The 22,840-nt window shown below is 41.2% G+C and overlaps 1 protein-coding gene across 3 annotated transcripts in view; it reads left to right on the top strand.

Moving 5' to 3' along the window:
• LOC148024741 (uncharacterized) overlaps nucleotides 1–22,840 on the top strand; it is a 42,005-nt gene that overhangs the window by 4,726 nt on the left and 14,439 nt on the right. For all 3 annotated transcript variants that reach the window (XR_015693345.1, XM_087694398.1, XM_087694397.1), the window contains exons 2-3: nucleotides 5,937–6,153; nucleotides 6,521–6,571. Coding sequence is in view for 2 of the 3 variants with exons in the window: in XM_087694398.1 (XP_087550524.1) it covers nucleotides 6,040–6,153; nucleotides 6,521–6,571 (165 nt within the window). In the remaining variant the exon portion in view is untranslated. The remainder of the gene's footprint in view (nucleotides 1–5,936; nucleotides 6,154–6,520; nucleotides 6,572–22,840) is intronic.

The following is a 22,840-nucleotide window of genomic DNA, read 5'->3' as shown; positions in this document are numbered from 1 at the left end:
TATAAATAATGACTAGTATACTGAAAAATGATCCCAATGGTAAAAATATTGCCAACATACAATACCTTGGATGCAAACCAAGTACATTCGAGATCCACTAGATATTCAAGTTGTCCATCGCTAGGGGAGCGGAGGTGCAACCTCTCAATGACTTGCTAGGCTTGAAAGAGCTCGATCCAAAATTGACTCTAATTGAAACACATCAAGGTAAAGTGCATCTTTGAGGATAATTTGCTAGGTCACTCTCCTCCATCCAATTGCATTCTTTCATAGGTGAAACAATATTGAAGCTTTATTGCAATGCTTTATACTTTTACATTGCTGGAATTTGAACTTAACTAATATGCAACATTGCATCCAATTGACTAGCCCCTCGTGTATCTAATATGCTAGGAGCACCAAATGCATTAAGAAACATTCTTATTGCGTCATTAGCTGCATTTTTCCTCATGACTAGCACTATATGGAGTATTTGCACGACTAGTATTAATACCACGAGTCCCAAATAGTGTGGGATGTATATATGCATTGCCAAACTTGCCACTTTGTGTCCCAACATCATGCCAACATTGTTATACATGGGATTATGTATATTATTTGCTATATCCGGATACATTGGACCTTGCACAACATGCATTGGTTGTTGTATATCATAAGTAGTTGTGCTATACATCCCTCTATGCGGTCCTTGACACCCATCATAGCATGGAAGCCAGGGCCACCACCAAAGTACTATGGCTGTCCCATCATTGCATGCATGCCCTATTATCTAAAAAGCATTGGATTAGCACTTCCAAGTTGGCCTTGCATATGCATGAATTGCCCCATTGGCATCATTTGCTTATGCTCATTATCACATTTGGAACATCATATTGCCATATTGGCTTTTCCCTTCGTTGTATCTTGTTGCTCCAAAGCTCTTGAGGACGATTTCATTTTCTTGCCTTTGTTGCCCTTCTTTGAGGGGTTAAAAAAACGTATGAATTGAGGATCGTTTGCCAATTGCACAAACATTTCAGTTACTATCCTCAATTGATCTTTAAATTGGTCATTGAATTTCTCTTCCTCTTGTGAGTCATTAGCTACTAAAGGCCTAGGAGGACCCATTTTGTTCTAGACATCTCCTTGCTGTCCATGTGATAAGCTTGTTCCAAGATTGGGCATTGCATTTTTTCCTTCATTATGTGTACTTTCAGAATGAGACACATTATCATTGCTTGATCTCATCTTATTGTAAGAGGACATGCTTGTTGTAATTGCTCAGTTGATTACAATTTCAGCACTAGAGCAAAACTTCTGACCTTTAATTAGGTGCCTTAGGCCCACCAAGTCAAGGAATTTGATGATATCCCGGCAATGGAACCTTGAAACCAATTTTTCTTCTCGGATAGGGTGGTAATAACTTGATTTAACTGTAATTACAGCAAGTAATTAATTTACATGAATTAAAATGTACACTTTACCTCTTAAACTTGGACATTGAACAGCCCGTTGGCCCCAAAACTTGGCGCCCTTTTCGGTATTTCTTTAACTTGTATTGCAAATGGATGGAGTATAACTAAGATTCTTTAACCTACTTCAGTAATCCAAGTGCCTCTTGCTATCATAAATGACCAACAAATCTTCAAATCAAATTGCCCCTTCATTTGCTAGGGGATTGATCTTCACCCATACTCTTTGGGAAATAAATTAACCCAAATTCAATGCTGGTTGCTTGGCCTCTTGAATCCTCCTAAAATACATTGATTTCAACTTTGAAAATTTAAGTTTGGAGCCTTTAAATTTGGGCATGATTCTTAAGGTGGCCCTCAAACCCTATTTTTTGCTGTAAGTTAGGGATTTATAGCAGAGATTTTTCAATGTCTCCTCCTCTAATGAATCAAATGGTTAGATTTTGCTGAGAGAACTTGAGAGATGGCTGTAGGATGAGAAAGAATGTTGTACAAATAGAAATTTCAGAGTTTCGTCTCAAGAAAGATTGAAAAACTACTACTGCCTATACTCAAACAACCATGGAAGTTGTCATCTACAAATTAGGACCACCAGAAAGGCTGTTGCCCTCTCTTGCATGTTGTCACCTATACCTGAAGGACCTTGGGCTGCTATCACCTGTACTTAGAGCTTGGAGGGCTCCAAATTGCTCATTGGTTGTAGGATTGGTCCGTGGTGGTTGTAAATTAAACACATCAACAGCATCTCCTTGCTCTCTAATATCTTCCTTCTCTCTCACAATGCTTGGAGTAGACTTCCACCAGCCCCCAAAAACGTTTTTCCCACTTGTATAAACAAGTTTTGCCAAGTGCCAGCCTTCTAAGCCCATTTTTCAGCATTATTCGGCTTATTAATTGATTTTTAAAAATTAATTTAATAATTATTCTAGTACCTAGAAAAGTAATTCCACAAGCTAATAATTAAATTGGCTAAGGTCAATTTGTCTTCCAAGTATCCTTAAGTAGTTATTAGCCCTCAGATTGGCTTTAATTAATTATTTAATGCCTAGTCTCTAATGTCACCACACCATTAACATTAGTGGCCAATAAATTGGTCTAGGCCCAAATCTAACATTAGGAAGCACCAATTGATATCTCGGGGTTCTCAGTCCCACACTGTGAAATAAATAACTTGCACTTCACATGTGCAAGCCACATTAGAACATTTGATTAACTTTTAATCAAATGCTAAGTAAAGCAATAAAATTTCACATCCTTGTGACAGAGCTTATAGAGCATAATTCCCACAAGATGAGCCTCTAGAAGTGCGGACTGCATATGATGAAATTGACGTATCTATATAACATGAAGCAAGAATAATTAGATAGTATCCTTAGGCTCAAACTTCATTTGTTGGAGTAGTCCATAGAGAGTAATTGCACGCACGGTTGAGGAAGCCTCATAGAACATGTGAAGCTTCTCCATGATTGAAGCCGTCTTGCAAGAGGTGATCGCTAGTAGAACCTCTTTAAAAATACATTGGAGAAGAGCAGAATACACATGGCATCACTGGAATCCCATGCAAGCATAGCTTCCTCGTATAATTCTTGGTCCCAATCATCTAAAAGAGGAGTGGGAGGCTAAGGACTCTCAATAGTGCTAGAAACCATGTACCACAAATTGCATCTGCACAAACCATGCTTTCATAACAGCACTCCACAAGTTAAGTAATTAGGGCCGTGAAGTGTCATTGTAGAATAGCAGGGAGGAGCCATCTAGAGAGAATAGGAAGAGAAGATAAATAATAGGAGAGAGAGAGAGAGAGAGAGAGAGAGAGAGAGAGAGATTATAGCCAAACACAACACAAATTGCATTGTTAGGAGTTCACAAGCAATGGTAAGAGGACCTGATCACAATTGATGGCAAAATCGGGGGGAATCAGAGCGATTACAACCAACAAAAAAAGGTAGGAGCTGGAAACACTGTAGTCTGTCTCCCAGTCTATAAGGACACAAAAGCCTGAAAACACAAATGCAGAGTTCAAAAACACAATTTGTAGGAGCATTAAATGCAGTCGTTCAGTATTAAAATATTGCGGAAAATCAAAACACTGACTGCAGCAAAAAAATACAAAAGGTTGAAGGCTGAAAACAGGCAGAAAATACACAAAAAAACTGGTTGCCTAGGCTGCAGCAGACAGAAGAATGCTGATCGGCACCAGAAATTGTGAGGGCAGACTGTTCATAGCAGAAAACAACACCTAGGGCTTTAACACACACGTTTTATACCATGTTAGAAGCGAGTGCAGCGATGGAAGCGTAGAAGACTGCTATAATAGACTGCACAGCACAAGGGAAAAGAGAAAATAGAAGAAAACAAAAGAACATTGCAAAGGGAGAACTCAGAGATATGCTAGGGAAATGGAATCCATATACCAAACACTGAGACAATCGTGTACAACAATGAGTCACTGGGAGGGAGCTATATAAATAGGCAATAAATAATGCCATCAATGCATCAGGTTGGCCAGCAATAAATGCTTGTTGGCCAGCCATAAATGCTATAAATCACATGAATAATGACTATAAAAAATGCTTAAAAGATCTAAGCACCTAGCCCACTAAACCACACGCCCAAACTCACTCATGAGCTGACTGATCTGCTAACAGAGCGCCCTTCTCTTGGAAAAGAAAGCTGTTATCAAGTTTTAGGAGTAATGCTTGTGTTTTAGTCATGTGCTTTCGGACTCTCTAGGCACTGTCTGTAGGTACATCAGATGCACCTAGCTTTGCATTGAGTGCCTTAACATCCTCTTGTGGGCTCCCTTTTCTTTCCAACATGTGACTTGCCATGTAAAGGGCCCTTGCATGGCTCACAACTTCTTTCTCTTCCAGGATTCAGTCATGATTCTCTCTCTTTTGGCAACCTCAATGGACCATTTGTATTCTTTTCTGGTCCTGCCTTTATTGTTTTGCTACCTTTTCAAGGATATGATTTCTTGTTTCATGTGTGTCTTCAGTTCTTTTGATTTCGTCCGCTAGTTTAGGTTTTAGTGTCCTTTCTTCCTCCAAAGCCATTTCTTGCGAGCTGCAGTCCCTCTTGGAGTTCACTAATCATAATATCCTTGTCTATTATGCATTTTTCTATGGTACCTTTCCAGTTCTTATCATTACACGGTCACCAAGTTTCTTGTTCATCAAGGTTTTCAGTACATTAACTCTGTGCATATGAAGCCTTGCAACCCCCCTTAAAAACATTGTATAACTCAGCTTGCATGTGAGTGAACATGTTACTTTGTGTTCTTCCACAATGTGTGGATTCTAGTCCTGAAAGCATGTCCCTTATGATCTCACATCTTATGCTGTTTATTTTGGTTCAAAATCCTAAATTGCATTCTCGTACATGGCATTGTCTTGAGTTCTTGGTGACTTCCCCATTCTTTGTGAGCCTAGGGATGAGTGGTGTCTTGCATGTGTTGGTAGAACTTCTGTAATTTAGATAGTGTTTGAAACAAGTTCAATGTTCTCAACTCGTTCTTCAGTCTTTTCAGATGTTTTGCTTCCCATTTTGTGCAAGCAATGTGCATTTAAGATTGGATATGCACTTTGACTGCTTGCATTCAAGGTAAACTTCCTATACTCAAAGTGTGTCTATTGAAGTTCTTCAGTCTTTTCAGATGTCTTGCTTCCCATTTTGTGCAAGCAATGTGCATTTAAGATTGGATATGCACTTTTACTGCTTGCATTCAAGGTAACTTCCTATACTCAGAGTGCGTCTACTGATGTGCATTCAGCAAGTCGTGACTCATTTTTTAACCATTTGCATTCACTCTACTCGCTGGTCAAGTGCAGCCAGCAAGTTACAGGACTGTAGGTTACAACAGTCTCAGAGCAGCAAGTACATAGCTTCAGATTCTCACAACAGCAGCCAGAGCATCACGACAGTATCAGGAGTGTTCACACCTCTCTTCACTGCATTCACATCTGTCCAGAATGTCATGTTATCATTCACGGCTGAATTGACTGCATTAAAAACCATCTGGAGTGCATAAGCATCCACTCACAGAAGTATCCAGTCATGCCAGTATTCATTCCAGCATCCATATGCTAGTATCCATGACAGAAGGGCATTCTTAAATGAGTTAAAGTGTAAAAGGGGGTTACAGGAGGAGATCATGGATACAAAATAGATTTACATGTAAGAGCCTTAAGTTGGAAAACGAAAAAGATAAGATAAGACCTTTACATGTAAATACAAATATGTTTGTAGTCGTCTAGGGAAACCCGCTTCACTGCTAGAAAAGGATAAGAAAATTTAAATAAAAACCTGATATACAAAAGGTGACCTAAAAACTAAAGAAATGTAACTAGAACTAAGCAATTTTAATTAAAAACAGCAACACGCAGCCTTCAAGGATTCGGGTAACCACTTATTGAAGCCTTCAAAGATTGCTATATTGTAACTAATACATAAAATTGAATTGATGGTGGACGATATGTTGTGCAGGCCTTGTCTTGTAAGATTCAGTGTGCAGTCAGCTTGAATTGGAGTTGTGAAATATGCTTAAGCTGCATATGAGGGAGATCACAGACAGTTGAATGGATGCAGAATGCCTGGTCCTGATATGGAACAACAACGGCGACGAGACGAAGATGAAGCATGGCAGCCAACCCAAAAGTCTTCCTTGTGGCCTTTTGTCGCAACCATCATAGCAGCTTTTGCGGTAAAAGTAACAAACTTTGCTATCAATCATGTGATTTTCCTGGCAAATAACAGTTTTCCTGTTCTTCTGGATTGGGCTTGGATAACATGCTGTGGGTTAAGTGTGCATTGGAACAATTTTGTAGAAGGGATATAGCTTTAAAACCAAAAGGTTTGACAAGGGTTCAATGCTGAACCCATTGCTTAGAGTGGAAGTATGATCAAATTGTGGTAGTTTAGCTTTGTAGAAGCATTTAGGGTTAGTGTGAAAGATAAAGGATTTTCTCTGTTGGCAAATATTGATTGTTTTTTGATGAAGATTCTAGATTGTACAATCACATGATAGCAAGTACATTGTTAACTTGACTGTGGTTGCTTTTAAAACACAGATTAGGCGCATCTTCTCTCTCAAACGTCCTTCAGTAAATCCTGCTCGACAGGTACACATTTAAGCATCATTAAACTTTTAGCATCAATTTAAAGAAAAAAAGAAACACGTCTTTAGAAAAGTTCAGATAAGAATAATATGTACCATGCAGTGTTCTTGATCTTATTCTGTAACCTGACTTGTGAAAATAGAAAATGAAAGTTCTGGAGCCTGATTTAGTAATCAAATGATGACTAGACAGAGTCATAGTGGAACCAACTTTAGGGTTGAGGTATCTCTGGATTATGGGTCATTGCATGTGTCATATTGCACCCAGCAATGCCCAGACTGGGTGGTCCATTCTTCTAATGGCAATCCTTGTGCTTGTATGTTATCAACCTGTATGTATTATGTCCACTCCCCCTTTTACTTTGCTGCACATTCTTTTCATAAATCTTACTGGTGGATGCTGCTGCTGTCACTAAATGATACTTGTGCTCTTGGCTACTGCATTGTTTGTAGCAATGGTTGCAATCTTGAAAGCTGCTAGTGAGATTTCAGCTGGTTGATGATTGTGGGAGCCGCAATTACCCCACCTGAGTTTTCATGCTCATGCAAGCTGAGCATGCATATTATTTGGCTGGTTTGCATGCAGTGAGGTAGAGAAAACCTGTGTAAATCGAAGCTTTTTAGGTTGATTATTGCAAGTGCTCCAGGGGATCACTAGGCTGTGTTTGCTGTGTTTTTCTGCATTGGATATGCCAAACTTTTGAGGTACTGTTCTGGCTGCATAGTCATCTGGTTGGCTGGTCACTGGAGCATGGCTTTGTGCATGGATACTATGAAAGAAAGGATCCAACCATGGGGCTCCTCAGTCAAGGTATGTCGCTAGTTCTATCTCATGGGTTATGAGGCAAAGGCCAGAGAGAAGAATCATAAGAGGAAGGGGAACAGGTTTTGAGAATGATTGTCTTTCATGGACACACTAGGTCATAACTTTGTAGATGCTGTCTGGGTCGTGAATGAATAGAGTTTAAGTGGCTTGCAAACCTTTATTCCAAAGAAAACTGCTCCTGCGAACTGATTAAGTAACTTCAACTCTCTGTGGTAGAGGGAACTTGTCCTTGATGGGGAACTAGTTCAGAACTGCAACCCAACAAGCTGCACGCTTTTGACCTTCTTGAGCAACCTGGACTCCACAATGGCTGTGACTCATTCTGTTGTGCCTCTGATAAGACTCGAGCTCACCCAAATCATTGCCTTCAGCATTGGGGTCTCCTTATGTGCTGAAATTTTCGTTAGGGCACCTCTTAAGGTTCCACCCTAGATCAGCTCAATCCAAAAATCTGAGGCTCGAGAGGATATCACCTATTGTCTCATCTTGGGTCCATTAACATAAGGCACCCACTGACTTGCCCAACAGAATTGCCCGATTGAGGCTACTCTTTACATTCAACACCAGGGATTTGACTTTATTATTCTTGTGCTTTATGTTGATGACATCCTTGTCACTGGGACCAATGCTGGTCAACTTGCAGCATTTAAGGCTGATTTACAGCAAACATTTGCCATGACAGATCTTGGTTCTACTTCACTTTTATTTGGGTATCCAATTTGCTGCCATTGAGGGGGGCATCATTATGACACAATCCAAGTATATTGGAAAGCTCCTTCAGCGCTTTCAGTTTGAGGATTGTAATCCCGTGTCTACTCCTTTGGAGCTTCGTTTTAGATTCACTTTTGATGATGGCAGTGGATCCTTTGATACTACTTTATATTAGTAGGCTGTTGGATGCTTGATTTATTTATATCACACGAGGCCCGAACTTCAGTTTGCTGTCTCCTAGTTGAGTAGATATATGTACTTTGTTGGCAGGTAGTGAAGCCTGTTTTTCGATATCTTAAAGGCACCTAGGATCTTGGCCTTCTCTACAAGGCTGATTCTTCACTCTCTTTGCATGGATGAATTCTGATAGGTACAACTCTTGTTTCTTGGTTTAGCAAGAAACAAACTACAGTTGATACTTCTAGTTGTGAAGATGAGTACAGGGCAGCTTTCACATCCATAGTTAAGTGTGTTTGACTCCACAAGTTACTTGTTGACAGAGTGCTTTGGCCATTGTGTGGAACCCAGTGTTTGATACCTGCACAAAGTATATAGAAGTTTATTATCATTATGTTCATGAGCGGATGTCAGTTGGCGAAATAGAGTTGTCTTATGTACCCAGTGAAGACAACTAGGGAGATCTTTTCACGAAGGCTTTTCCTAGACCAATGTTCCAAGCTTTTGGCAAGCCTTGAACTCGATTCCATTTGTTTCATGATTTGTCTTACTTTGTATTGTCATAGATTGCTATATCCATTTGGATGAACTTGTGCAACCATGACCTTATATTTCTTTTTATTTTCTAGGATTTTGTTATTGATCCTAGATCATTTTTCCCATTTTATGGAGGGGAATTTGTAGGCCATCTTGTGGGCTACACATTGATGCCCTTTGATCCATGATCTGGGTTCCCTAGGCATTTAAACTGTCATTAAATGCAGTTGTTGCTCCTAGTGTCCTAGCACTAAGTGACACTAGACTTGGGGTTTATTTTAGGGTTTCCTATGACAGTTAAGTTGTTAGGGTTTTATTTTTAATTATTTAAAGACACTTTGTGCCTCGTTGCACAAGTGTGGCATTATTCAGTGTGATCGCTTTGAGTGTTGTACTCTCTTTCACTCATTAATACATTGCTTTTCATTCATGATTGAGTAATTCTTTCATTCTCATTCATTTTGTATTAAATTAATCGCACAATTGCTCCGCAATTGGGCATCAATTGACCCCAATCTCTGTGCTCGCAAGGTGAGATAGGCAGAGCTTCTGCAAGAGTTTTGATGCTAAAATTTGCTATGGGAAGGGTGCAACTAACATGTGATAGCTCTAGCAAGCTCAGTATCCAACTTAATATAATCAATGGTAGTCTAGTTAATAGTAAGCAGTTTCCATGCCATACACAATCAACAATAGCTATTACAACTCCATATCATTGACCAATAGCTACTCTAGCACCATATGCTTTAGCTATGCACAATTGATCAAGCAACAAATAAATCAACTCGACAATGTCAATAGATCAGGCAATGGAATCATTAGTAGCATCTTGATCAACGATGGTCTACTCAGTAGAGCAGTAGTTTCGGTGCCATACACAATCAACGACAGCTATTATAGATACATATCATTGAGGAATCACTATTCTAGCATTACATGTTTTAGCTATGCACAATTGATCAAGCGGCAAATAAATCAACTCAACAATATCAACAGATCAAGTAGCCGAATAATCAACAGCATCTCAATAAGAGACAATAGATTCAGCATTGATTGATTGATTGATTATAATCTTATAGGCTTATTTATTTGTTAAGAAAATCTTAATCTCTCTCAAGTTTCCCTCTACACTAAGGCCCATCCAACTTTTGTCTTATCCTCAAAGAATTTTCTCCTAGCCACACATATTCTATCCTTTCTCACCTAACTCCATGGTTTCTCATTATGTTCATTTGTCCTTAGTTGAATTCTTGAAGTCAATGCCTTGTCCTTCTGTGAAATTTCAATTGATTTCTATCTCTCTCTCAAAGGGCATTGTCAAAATGATCTTCACTTTGGTAAGATCTAGTAACAAGTTCAAGAGGGATCTAGTAGCCTAGAAAGCTTAGGCGGTTTGGATACTTGAAGGCTGGCTATTGAGAGAAAGATAGCAGAAAAGTATTCCATTCAAAATCATAGTTGTCAGGTGCGAAAGGTACGATATGGTTTGGTGTGATAAATGTTATCTTATGATTTTATAAGGTACGATACGATATTGGCACAAAAAAAAAACATGATTTAAAAGAAAACCATCAATCATTAAATGATAGAACACAATGCACATGTTTAAAGTGGAAATAGCCATTTTATTACAAAATAAGATGGATACATGAGGGTGGCCATCATGGTCGCATGGGTTGGATATAACATACGATACAATTAGAGTCTAGTACATACATGGTCCATGGATGATGCATCATATTGGCATGTAGATACAATGATAGTAGATACAAAAAAGAGAGACCTAAGAATCTACAATGAGGCATCACTGTCATCAGCATCATCATCATTAGAACCATCTGAGTGCTCATCAAGAGAATTTGAAGATGATTCCTCGATATCGAATGATGAGACACACTTATACTCATCCTCAATGATGAGGCTACCATCATCATCAAATGATGGCTCCCTACATATCAAATGTGTAGGCAAGGGGGGAATGCCATCATGAGGCATGGGATGTAAGCTACTAGACACCTGCCTTATATATGTTCGCAAGCCACTCAAATCACCCCTCCTCGATGTCAGAGGGTGTTGAATGACCATGCCTCTGCTACCACCTACTCAAACTCCTCGCCCATGAGCATGCTTATTGCGAGTGTCACGAGTATTTGCTGTTATAAGCTCTCTATAGAGCTCTGTAAAAATCTCCTCCTCCTCCTCCTCCTCCTCCTCGTCTACCTCTTGATGTACACTTGAAAGAGTATTGCTTGTCAACTTGAATATATCAACATTTATCTACACAATGCACATAAGATTGTAAATACTAAAGTCTAAATTATGAAGTATAAACTTCAAAGTTTAAAACAACAAATTTTAAATTTTATGGTTAAGTGTTTACTTGCTTTGGACTATTGCCAATGTGATATGTGTGGTTGGTGCATATATATGCTCAGGGCTGAAACTGCAAACTAAATGTTTGGCCTTGTGTTGCATAAGTAAATGAGACATCCAACTGATGTAGCATATGTATGGCTATCAGATAAATCACTGTCATTATGCAGGGACAGTTAGCTTTAGTCCAAGTTCCATTGGTATACAAATTGGCTTGCAATCCTATAAGCCAAACCTCTCAAGAAGTCTACCAATGTATCTAGACTGTGACAATCCAGTGCCTTTAGTATCATGAATGAATTGAATGCCCAAATAATAGTACAAAGGCCCCAAATCTGACATCTTAAAAGTTTGCTGCAAATTTTGTTTGAATGCTGAAATCTGATCAACACGTGTCCCTGTGAGTAGAAGATCATCAACATAAAGACATATGACTAGCAAGGATTCCCCCTCTTTACATACGTAAAGTGTAGACTCTGATGAGCTTTTAATGAACCCTCGGTTGAGTTAAAAGGCATCAATTTTTGCATACCAAGCTCGGGGAGCTTGCTTCAAACCATACAAAGCCTTTTTCAGCTTGCATACGGAGTGTTCGGATCCAACAATTGCAAAACCAATGGGCTGCTGTACATATACTTCTTCTCGAAGTTCCCCATGTAAAAATGCAATCTTTATATCAAGTTGGTGCACAATCCATCCATAATGGGCAGCCAAAGCAAACATGGACTGAATGGTAGTTATGCGGGATGTAGGAGCAAATGTCTCCTCGTAATCAATGCCTTTCTTTTGTGCGTAGCCTTTGGCCACAAGCCTGGCCTTATCTTTGTCAATGGATCCATTTGTATTTTTTTTCAGCTTATAGACCCACTTTGTACCAATGGCTTTCTTCCCAACAGACAAGGTCACTAAATCCCATGTTTGATTCTTTATGATAGAATCAAACTTAGCTTGCATTGTTGCCATCTGATGCACACTATGTTGTGCATCCTCAAAACATTCAGGCTCCTTATCGTCACGTGTATGTGTTGCCCTTACAGACTCCCTTTAATGTGCACCGTCATGCATACGAGCTTGCCTTCTAGTACGACCAGCAATAGGAGCATCCAAATGACTATCTTTCGTAGTTTGTAAATACTATCTAGGCATTTGCCTAGCTTCCTGACTATGTACAAGCTCCTGCCGAACTTCAAATTCAACATCTTGCTGAATATTCAGATAAGCCATAGGTTGATTTTCTGCATTACCCAATGGAGCAGTTGGCTGAACATTATGTTCACTTGTTGAAGCTCTAGTTGTATCACCAAAAGAAATGGGTAGCAACCCTTTACATACATCATTGGTAGCTTGATACGTATCAAAACTAGCAAGGGATATTCTGATTTTTCATAAAAAACCACATTCCTATTGACAAATATTTTCTTAGAGACAGGATCATATAATCTATATACTTTGCTTTCACTGTTGTACCCCACAAAAATGCATTTAAGAGCCTCGTTGTCCAACTTCTTTCTTAGTACCTAGGGAATGTGAGCATGTGCAAGACACCCAAAAGTACGAAAATGTCCAACAGAAGGTTTCCAGTTGTTCCGAGCCTCAAAAGGCGTGACATTCTTTAATGCCTTGATAGGGCATCTGTTTAAAACATGGCAAGTGCACATAACTACTTCCATCTAAAAACTATGTGGCAAACTCTCTGCTTTCAGCATAGATCTAGCCATCTCCATGAGTGATCGATTCTTCCTCTCTGCAACCCCATTTTGCCGAGTATAAGCAATAGTGTAGTGATGGACAATGCCTTTCTGCTTCAAAAAAGTATTCAGTATAGAAGACATGTATTTCCCCCCTTGGTCCAAACGGAGAGTCTTAATCTTGCAGCCAGATTAATTTTCAGCAAGTGCTACAAAAGCCAAAAATGCATCGTACGCCCCTAACTATTTGACCAAAGAGTAGACCTAGCAAAAACAAGTAAAGTCATCAATGAAGGTGACAAAATAATAATAGCCACCCAATGACTTTGTCTGCATACATTTTTCCCAAAATGCATCCCTCACATATAATGCTCAGGAGGTCTCTCCAAGAGAGGTAAGCCATCAAACATCTGTGTATGTTGCATAAGCATCAAGCTACCATAGTTTACATGCCCCATGAGAGTAGGCCATAACTCTGTCTGTGACATAGCAAAAGTAAGAGTAGATGCTAGATAGACCAACTAATCAATTGAATAAGCATCTAACTCATATAACCTATGACATAAAGTGCCAATCAAAACCAAAGTCGTGTGTTCTTTATCTCTGGCCATACATCCGTCATCATCAAATGTGACTTATAGACCACACTTTGCAAAAGAAGAAATAGAGAACAAGTTCTTCTTTATCCTAGCACAAATAATGCATCCTACAAGTGGAGAATAGAGCCATCAATGGCTATCAACACAAATCTCCCCAATACCTCTAACAGGGTATGATGCATTGTTGGCACATTGCACAGACTTGCCAATAGGAGTTGCAACAACGGAGGAAAACAGATCCTTGTGGGATGTGATATGCCTAGAAGTACCGTTGTCAAAGAACCATGTGCTCGCATCCTCAGTAGAGCTAAATGCTCTATCAACCCAAGAAGAGTCATAACTGCATGTGTGGAAATAATAGTCACGGTCTGCAACAAAAAGACGCGGACTCAGTAGTGGTAGAAGGTGCGTTAGAAACAAACATCCCTTACTCCTCCTCCTCCTCCTCCTTGGCTATGCACTTCTTGTTAGAGCTGGACATTTCCTAGACTGGCAGGGGGAGTAGAAGCAGCTTGTGTAGCAGGCGACAAGGGCAGGATGTGTGCCACGTGGTAGTTGGGTAGCTGGACACTAGGACAGCCCAGTCGGACAATTGTTGTCTAGTCGGCTGCATTAATTGTAGTCGACCTGCATTATCTGGGGCATTATTTTCAGCCTATTTATAAGCTTTATTTCTAGCAGCCTCTGTAAGTTGTGTCTCACAGATTTCTGGTTACAGACCGTGGAGACTGCTCTCGGGACTGATGGAGACCGAGATCTTTGAGGTGGAGACATACGCAAATATTCTCTTTGCACCCGTGTATAATTCTGCATCCTTATACATCATTCTTCACTACAGATTTTCTGCGTTTCAGTTTCTTTCTCTCTTTCTCTCTCTCTCTTCTCTCTCTGTTCACTCTTTATGTGGGTCATTTGCTTCCTCATTGCTTCACTCTGACATGGTATTAGAGTATTGAAGCACTGGCCTAGGGTGGACCCATCTAAAGCGGAGATTTCAGCACGACACAAGGCTGCATTTTCAGCGTTCAAGTGCGAGCAGGTGGGTTGTGCATCAGAAGAAGGCTGAGGCGAGCATGGGCGTGCGAGAAAAGAGAAGATTTGCTGAAGTTGCTGTTGTTTTTTGCCATTAGAGAAATAAGGAGGCTGCGTTTGGGCCTTCCAAGTGCAGATTTTACATTTTCATCGCCTCCAGCAGGTGAAGGAGCGGTACGAGCGAATCATAGCCCTAGTAGGTTGTATTTTCATAGTCAAAGACTAAAAGTTGGACTTGCAAAGCCAAAAGTTGGATTAGCAACACTAAAAGTTGGACTTGCAAAGCCAAAAGTTGAATTGGCTGTTCTTTGTGTTTTGTGCAAGTATTATAGGTGAAGATGTCTTTTGAGGTTAAGATAGAGTTTCAGGCGATCATGGACTGGAAGGTGTCCGTTCTACCAGCTCTTCCTTCAGATCAAAAGCTCGATGGTGAGAACTACCACATTTGGCAGGTCATGATGCTTGCCATATTGGAGTCTTATGATTTGGCGGAGCTTGTTACAGAGGCTATCAATTGTTCTTTTTCACTTGATAATTCCCAACTCTCTTTCAATAAGAAGGTGGAGTTGGCAAAGGCTCAAGTACATTGGGATAAACTCAATGCTTACATTTGCTCTTTTTTATTTCTCTCATGTACTATAGTTGTTATCTCTCATATAGAGCATTTGACGGTGGCTAGGGAGATATGGTTGGAGTTGGATCAGATGTATAATCGGATGACCGTCATGAAGCAAGTCTCTTTGGAAGTGCAAATGCAGACCTGAGTGTCAACGAGTCATCATCCATGCGGGAGTATATCAACAAGCTAAGGTAGCTTCAGATGCAGGTTCAAAAAGCAAGGAAGGTGATCACTTTTGAAGACATGGCGATAACTCTCCTTTCACAGTTACCACCTCGCTTTAATGGTTTTTATTCTGCCTTGATTGCTTCAAGGCGGTCCGCCCAAGACTCTTCGGTGGGAAGAGTTGGCTCCTATGGTCTTGGACCAAGAGGAGCAACTGAAAGGAACCAATGCTTCGAAATCTGAGGCTTTGATTGGTCAATCCTCTAAGAAGAAGGGGAAGGACCAAAAGAAGAAGAAGAAGGAGGACAAATCTAAGAAGGACAAATACAAGGAGTCTACTTGTCACATTTGTGGTAAAATAGGTCACTGGAAGAAGGATTGTTCCGACAAGGAGAAGAAGGAGAAATCTTCAAAGGATTCCGGAGCAGTGGTTGCTCCCTCATCAGATGCTTCCCTCCATTCGGAGGTGGTTGAGGATTCAACTCTGATGGCTTCTGATGCTGCGTCGACAGGCCCATTCACTCGGGAGTGGATTGTTGACAGAGTTGCCTCACGGCATACGAGTCCTTGCGCAGGTGTTACTCATTTACGGCCTTCTCATGGTCAGATTCTCATTGGTGATAGTTCGTCTATTCCTATTCAGGGATGGGGCAACATGCAACTTATTCCAGATGGGTATGATGATGTCCATGCATTCGAGGTACTTTATGTGTTGGCTTTGGAGTATCATCTTCTCTCGATGCACAAGATTTGTGTCCTCAGCCGTTTGGTTGAATTTGATGTGGATTCTTTTTGGATTCTTGATCGAGGATAAAGACAGGTTCTTTCTTCAAGTTATGAGGAGAATGGAGTCTACAAGTTGCGGTCTTCTTCTGCCTTGACTTCTCTTCTTCTTACCTCTTAAACTCAGTCCGAGCATTGGCATGCTTAGTTTGACCATCTCAATTATGATTACCTTCGGAAAGAGTCTAAGAACCAGTTTGTTCGAGGTTTGCCAGATATTGTGGTTAGTCAGCAGCCTTGTGTATCCTGCATCTGTGGGAAGCAAACTCGTGATGTTGTTCCCGGCAAGGCTTTGAGGCGGTCTTTAGCACCCTTGGAGCTTGTTTCTACTGGTCTTTGTGGACTGATGAGGACGCAATCCCTTTGAGGGAGCTTGTATTTCATGCTCATTGTAGATGATTACAACAGGATGACATGGGCCTATTTCTTGAAGCTGAAGTTGAAGGGTTTCTCCAACCGATCGGATAAGGGCGGGGAATTTGTTTCTAATGAGTTTGCTTGGTTTTGTGCAGATCGTGGTATTCATCAGGAGTTTGCCAATACAAACACCCCTTAGGAGAATGACATCTTGGAGTGGAAGAATTGTAGTGTGATTGAGATGGCCCACCGTACCATGATGGAGCATCGTTAGACACCTCAGTGTCTATGGGCCGAGATTGTGTCTACTGGAGTTCACATCCTTAATCGTTCCCCTACTTTCATTGTTGTTGGTATGACTCCTTATGAGACGTACTTTGGGCCAAAGCCTAATGTTTCATATTTCGGGGTTTTTGGGTGTGATGCTTATGTTCACATCCCGAAGACATAGTGTGACAAATTTGAAGCGGCTTCCAGAAGACAAGTGTTTGTGGGCTATAGCGCGCAATCTCAAGGCTACTGATTGTTTGATCCTATTAAGCGGGATGTCTACACGAGCCGTGACGTTCGGTTTGTGGAGGTTCCAGGCCCAGAGGGGGGTGAGGATCACCCTGTTCTTGGAGATCCCGATGATAGCTGGGCCCCAGTGACTGTTCTTCTCAAGCTTGTGTCTCTTGAGGACTCTTATTCGGATGAGGAGTCTAGTTGCTAGCCACCGAATTCACTGATTGATCCTCTGTTATCGGTGGACCTTCCAGAAACTTTAGTAGATGGAGAGCGTGGAGGCGAGATCCGGCCTCCTCCTCGTTGGGCCTATGACACGCTTTGAGATTCAGGGATTGAGGGGGTCCTTGAGGAGTGGCAACCGCAAGATGGACCACGGAGGTCATGGAGGCACCAGGCATATTCTATGGAGCTTGTTTGCTCTAACTACTGTTTGATGTCCCGTGTTATGCAGGATAGTGCCTACCTCTGTGAAGGAGGCTTTACAATCTGATCATTGGCGGAAAGCGATGGAAGCCAAGTTGGAGGCTATTGAGCGGAATGACACTTGGTACCTTGTGTCTCGTCTCTCTCATAAGAAGGTGATTGGTGTCAAATGGGTCTTCGAGACCAAGTACCATAGTGATGGTTCTTTGGAGGTTGGCCTTGTTGCTAAAGGTTTTGCTCAATGCCCAAGTGTTGATTTCCATAATACTTTTGTCCCTATTGCTTGTATAGCAACTATCTATGTTGTTTTTGCCTTGGTTGGTCATAGGAGATGGCCCGTTTTTCAGTTGGATGTGAAGTCGGCCTTCTTGAGCGGTGATTTGAAGGAGGAGATCTGAAGGTTTACAGGTTGAAGAAGGCCTTGTATGGCTTGAAGTAGGGTCTGCGTGGGCATAAATTCCCAAAGAGAGAGAGAGCATTTAAAAAAAAACGTAATAGGCAGGAGAGGCAGATCTGAGCGTGAAGCTTTCAGGGGTTGAGGGTAGATTGCTGCAAGTACTTCAGCTATGGAGAGTACTTCGTTCTCTGACTCATGTATGGAGGTAGAGCTTGCTTCCTCTGGTCAACTCTCTCTCTATTCGTAGAGGAAATGCTCTGCATGATGGGTTGATTCCATTGAACATTTAGTTCTGTGTTTTCTTTGCTCTTTTGCTGAGGCAAGAGCCTCATTGTCCAGGTTCAGGAGCAGTTGATTGTTTCTCCAATGCAGGAACTAAAGAAAGTGATGACTATGCGACACAGGAACATGGTTTTCAGCTCTGATTTAGTGTTGTTTGTGGGACTGTTTTACTGCTGGAATGATGCTAGGGTCAAAGGGTTTGTAGTCCAACTGGTATGGAACAGATTTGGAATGGAATAAGGCTGAGAACAGGTGAAAAACAGTAAATACAGAGTTTTGTAGATTGCAATTCTACACTTGAATTATTGAGTTATGGGCAACAGAAAGTGTTTTCCTACTTGGGATGTTGTTGTGGATATGCTGTGTTGTCCTCATACAACTGAAATTTACTCAGAAGGGGATGCTGTTCTGGATATGTTGTACTGTTCTTATGCAGCTGAAATTTACTCAGAAAAGATGAAAGCCAAGTGTTCATAGATTTTGTACTTTGGAACTTTTTTTTTTTTTTGTAACATTCTATCTTTTAATTGATGAAGAAATACCGAAAGGGGCACTGGTCTTTGGGGCCAATTTGGTGTTGAGCGAGGGAGTGAGGTCTCTGTTTGTGTGTGTATGTGAAAAGACCAGGTATTAATTGAAGGGACTACCACTTTATGTGAGTCATAGATTGGTTACACTACTATGGGCTATTGTCTTACCTTCTACCACATATGAGACTGTGTGGCTTCAACAATTGTTGGAGAAGCTTGGCTGCCCCTAGACTTGTCCTACTATTTTGCGGTGCGACAATGAGAGTTGCATTGCTTTGGCACGGAATCCCGTATTCCATGCCCGGACAAAGCACGTAGAGATCTTATACCACTTCATGAGGGAGAAGCTTCTGGATGAGACCATCGACGTGGAATATTGTAAGACCGAAGACAATCTTGCTGACTTGTTTACCAAGGCGCTTCCCTAGGCTTTACTTCGACAACACTCCAGATCCCTTTGTCTTTTGCCGTGTCAAGGATTTGAGAGGGGGTGTTAGAGCTGGACATTCCTTGGATTGGCAAGGAGAGTAGGAGCAGCTTGTGTAGTAGCGACAGGGGTAGGATGTGTGCCACGTGGCAATTGGGCAGTCAGCAGTCAGGGACTATCCAGTCGAACAATTGCTATCCAGTCGGATGCATTAATTGCAACCGACCCGACCTGCATTATTTGGGGCATTATTTTCAGCCTATTTATAGGCTTTATTTCCAGCAGCCTCCGTAAGTTGTCTCACAGATTTCACGCTACAAACCGTGGAGAATGCTCTCGGGGCTGGCGAAGACTAAGATCTTCGAGGTGGAGACATATGTAGATATTCTCTTTGCACTTGTGTATAATTTTGCATCCTTATACAACATTCTTCACTGGAGATTTTTTGTGTTTCACTATCTCTCTTTGCCTTGGTCATTCGCTTCCGCATTGCTTCACTCAGACACTTTCTACATTTTGTGATATAGTGACTTGGCTTCTTGCAATAGTGGCACTTGCCCTTCTTGGCTTGCGTACCCCCTGTGTTTCTTGCTCCTCTTTGAAGTATCTGAAGTCCCAGAGTTTTGCGGAGCATTTTTAGCTTAGCTGCCCTTGCCCTTTTGCCTTGCCATAAAAGCTTACTCACAAGTCATAACATCCACCCCACTATTCTTTCTTGTTTGCTCTTTCTCTAAGAGCAAACTAACTAACTGAAGGAAAGTAAGTGTTGTGGGGAAATCCTCGTGGTGAGATTCAAGGCTGTATGAAAGGCCCAATACGAGGGTGGCCATGAATTCAAAGTAGTAGAGATGAATTGCACATCTGAAAATACTCATCTACATTAATAAGCAACTCACGCAAGTCATGAATTTTATTGAGATGATCGTGTATAGAATTACCTTCATCCATCTTCATAGTCGTAAGCTCTTTCTTTAAGAAAGAGATACGTGTCTCATTTTTTCTAGCAAACATTTGCTCTAGGGTCAACCATGCTTCTCATGAAGAAGCTGCGAATTGAATATATGGGATGATGGACTATTGAACTGCCGGTGCAATCAGTGACAATGCCTGAGCACTCTGTGTTCCATGCCTTTTGTGTTGCTGATCTTTGGGGAAGTGGCTAAGCTAGAGTGGGTTGAATAGATTGAGCGGGCTGAGTGGCTCTTTGTCCATGTTCTTTTGGAGGAGGTGTAGCAAGAGCCACAACTCCATGCCAAACTTCTTCACTGTTGACATAATCCCAAAGATTCTTTGCAATCAGCACATTTTTCATCATAAAAGATCTTAGAGAATAGTTGTTGCCATCCAACCTATTCTCCTTGGACACATATGTGAATACATCACCTCCTTGATTGGCCATGGTAAATGTCATTGATAAAGGAGCACAAGAGCAATACTTCAAGTTGGACTAACACTTTGTTGAAATTAGCAAATCTAGTCACACTATCAAAAACTATCTAATGATGTACATGCTGTCCAAGGCATAAACAATGCTTAGCATCACAAAAAATGCAAAAGCCTAAAATTTCATTTTCCAAAATGCACAAATTCAGTCTATTACAGACTATCACTGATATACATTTGCCAATCTCTGAGCTGACATCAAAAGCCCCAGATTTAATCTCTACAAGAAATGTGTATTAGACATGTGTTGGAACAGAGATACACTGCTCGGGCACAAGCCCCTTCTAGAAGATGATTGAAAAATTGAAAAGTTGATTTTTTTTTCCCTTTTTACCTCGGATTGAGGTGGTGGTTGAGCTCTTATGAGCTGGCGGTGAACAGGGCAAGTGGTTGAAGGGACTGGCAACTGGTGGCTGCTTGGCATTGTGGCGGTGTACTTGTTAGACGGGCGACGGCACAGAGAAGACGAGGCGCTGCCTAGGAGCAGCTGCGCAAATAATTGGTGCAGGTGGTGGGCGTTGGCGGTGCAAGCCAGCGAATTGGGCAGACAAGTTGGAGCTGCTAGTGGCGACTTTGGCTAGTGGGCTCCTGTTTGGAGGCGCTTAAAATGCAGATGGTGGTGGACAAGAGTAGATATAGGCGATTGGAGGCCGAGGTCATTGGATTGGCAGCGCCTGGGGCAGCAACTCTATGTGGGGAATTGACTTGCTGTTGGTGGGGCTAAATGCCGCTTGTGGTTATGGAGCTAAGGATAGCTGAGAGGTGGCGGCTCAACTAGCGGTGGCCAGGAGTTGAGCTGAGCAGAGGGCTAGCTCTGATACCAAATGTGAGGTGTGAGAATGCACAGAGATTGAAGCTCAGTTGAGAGTAGAGTTGATAATGAAGAGAGTGTATGAACCTTAGGGTTGCTAGAGTGTGCTCACACTTGAAAGGTGCAAAATATGATAAGTGCCCAAACTATGTAACATAGGTACATAAAATAAAAGAGAATAAATATGGGGAAAAACCCTCTCGTAAGGAGAGTAAAAAGTGCCCGAATGTCGTATCGAGGATTGCTGACACTCCTTTGTGAGCATAGGCGTGACTCGAATCCAACATGAATGATTGAAATGATTGGATTCATTTCTACAAAGACGATCGTGAAAAGCCACGAGTTGGCTGTCTCTTTGTCGAAAACTTTTATAGACATTATGGTTTGCTTGATGAAATAGTTAGTGATAGGGAGCCAAAGTTCACTGGCCATTTGTGGCATAACAAAGGGTCTTCCAAAGCTTGAAAACTTGATTGTCCATATCGTCCTTGGAACATCCAAAAACTGATAGGCAGATCGAATGGACGAATCAAACCATGGAGGATATGCTTCATGCATATGTCTCCCATAGACAATATGATTGGGAGCATTATCTTCCTCAGATTGAGTGTGCCTATAACAGTGCTAAGCATTTAGCTATTGGTTTTTGCCTATTTATGCTTATGTACAGTTATGAGCCGAAATCATTGATTGTAATTTGTCATAGGGCTCAAGGGTGTGAAAATGCAATTTGTAGTTGGCTTTTTGCATGATATGTGGGAGATGTTGACGATTACAAGGGAAAGCATTAAGGCAACATAGGATCATGTCATGTTTTATGCTAACCAACATTGTACTCCTAGGGAGCTCCAGAAAGGCATGTGGGTTTACCTTATAGTTCCAAATGACTCCAATTCAATGACTACCGACAAGTGCTATAAGTTGTCCTCAAAATATTACGGTCCTTTTTAGATTATCAAGAAGATGAGTAGCGTATCCTATGAGTTGGACTTACCTTTCAAGAAGATTATCAAGAAGGTATTGCGGTCGTTTTTAGCGTATCAAGAAGATTATCAAGAAGATGAGTAGCGTATCCTATGAATTGGACTTACCTTTCAAAATCCAAGTTCATCTTGTGTTTCATGTGAGTTGTTTGAAAGAACTATCGGGACGAGTTGAATAGATTGTTCCGATTGAGGAAGTCTCACAGCTTGAGGATATTACTAGTAATGTTCCACTCAAACCCTAATTGGTTCTTGATCTTAGGACTAATTGATCTCGTCTGACTGTTTATGTGGATTACTTGATCAAGTGGAAAAACCTCCTGAAGGTGGAGGCTACTTAGGAGTTGGTATGCTCATTGAAGTGCCATTTTTCCTACTTCATTCCCGAGGATATTTCCGAGGACAGTAATCATTCATAAAGGGGGAAGTATTGTGTCCTTGGATATCTGGAGTAATAGTAGCATTGATCATGGTGGTCATGAGGTGACTTGGTGTGAATGCACTAAGGACACTTCGAGGTTAGGTCAGTCGAGTCCTATAAATAGGACTCAAGGCCCTATTGTGCATATTCATGTGTGATCACCACTCTTGGACTCTTGGTCT

Source organism: Lygodium microphyllum, chromosome 15 (genome assembly GCF_053477565.2).
Source record: "Lygodium microphyllum isolate KBCC chromosome 15, Lygodium_microphyllum_v1.1.10, whole genome shotgun sequence".
Classification (NCBI taxonomy): Eukaryota; Viridiplantae; Streptophyta; class Polypodiopsida; order Schizaeales; family Lygodiaceae; genus Lygodium; species Lygodium microphyllum.
Note: the sequence above shows the minus strand (reverse complement) of the source record. Positions and strands in the feature narration are given on the sequence as shown.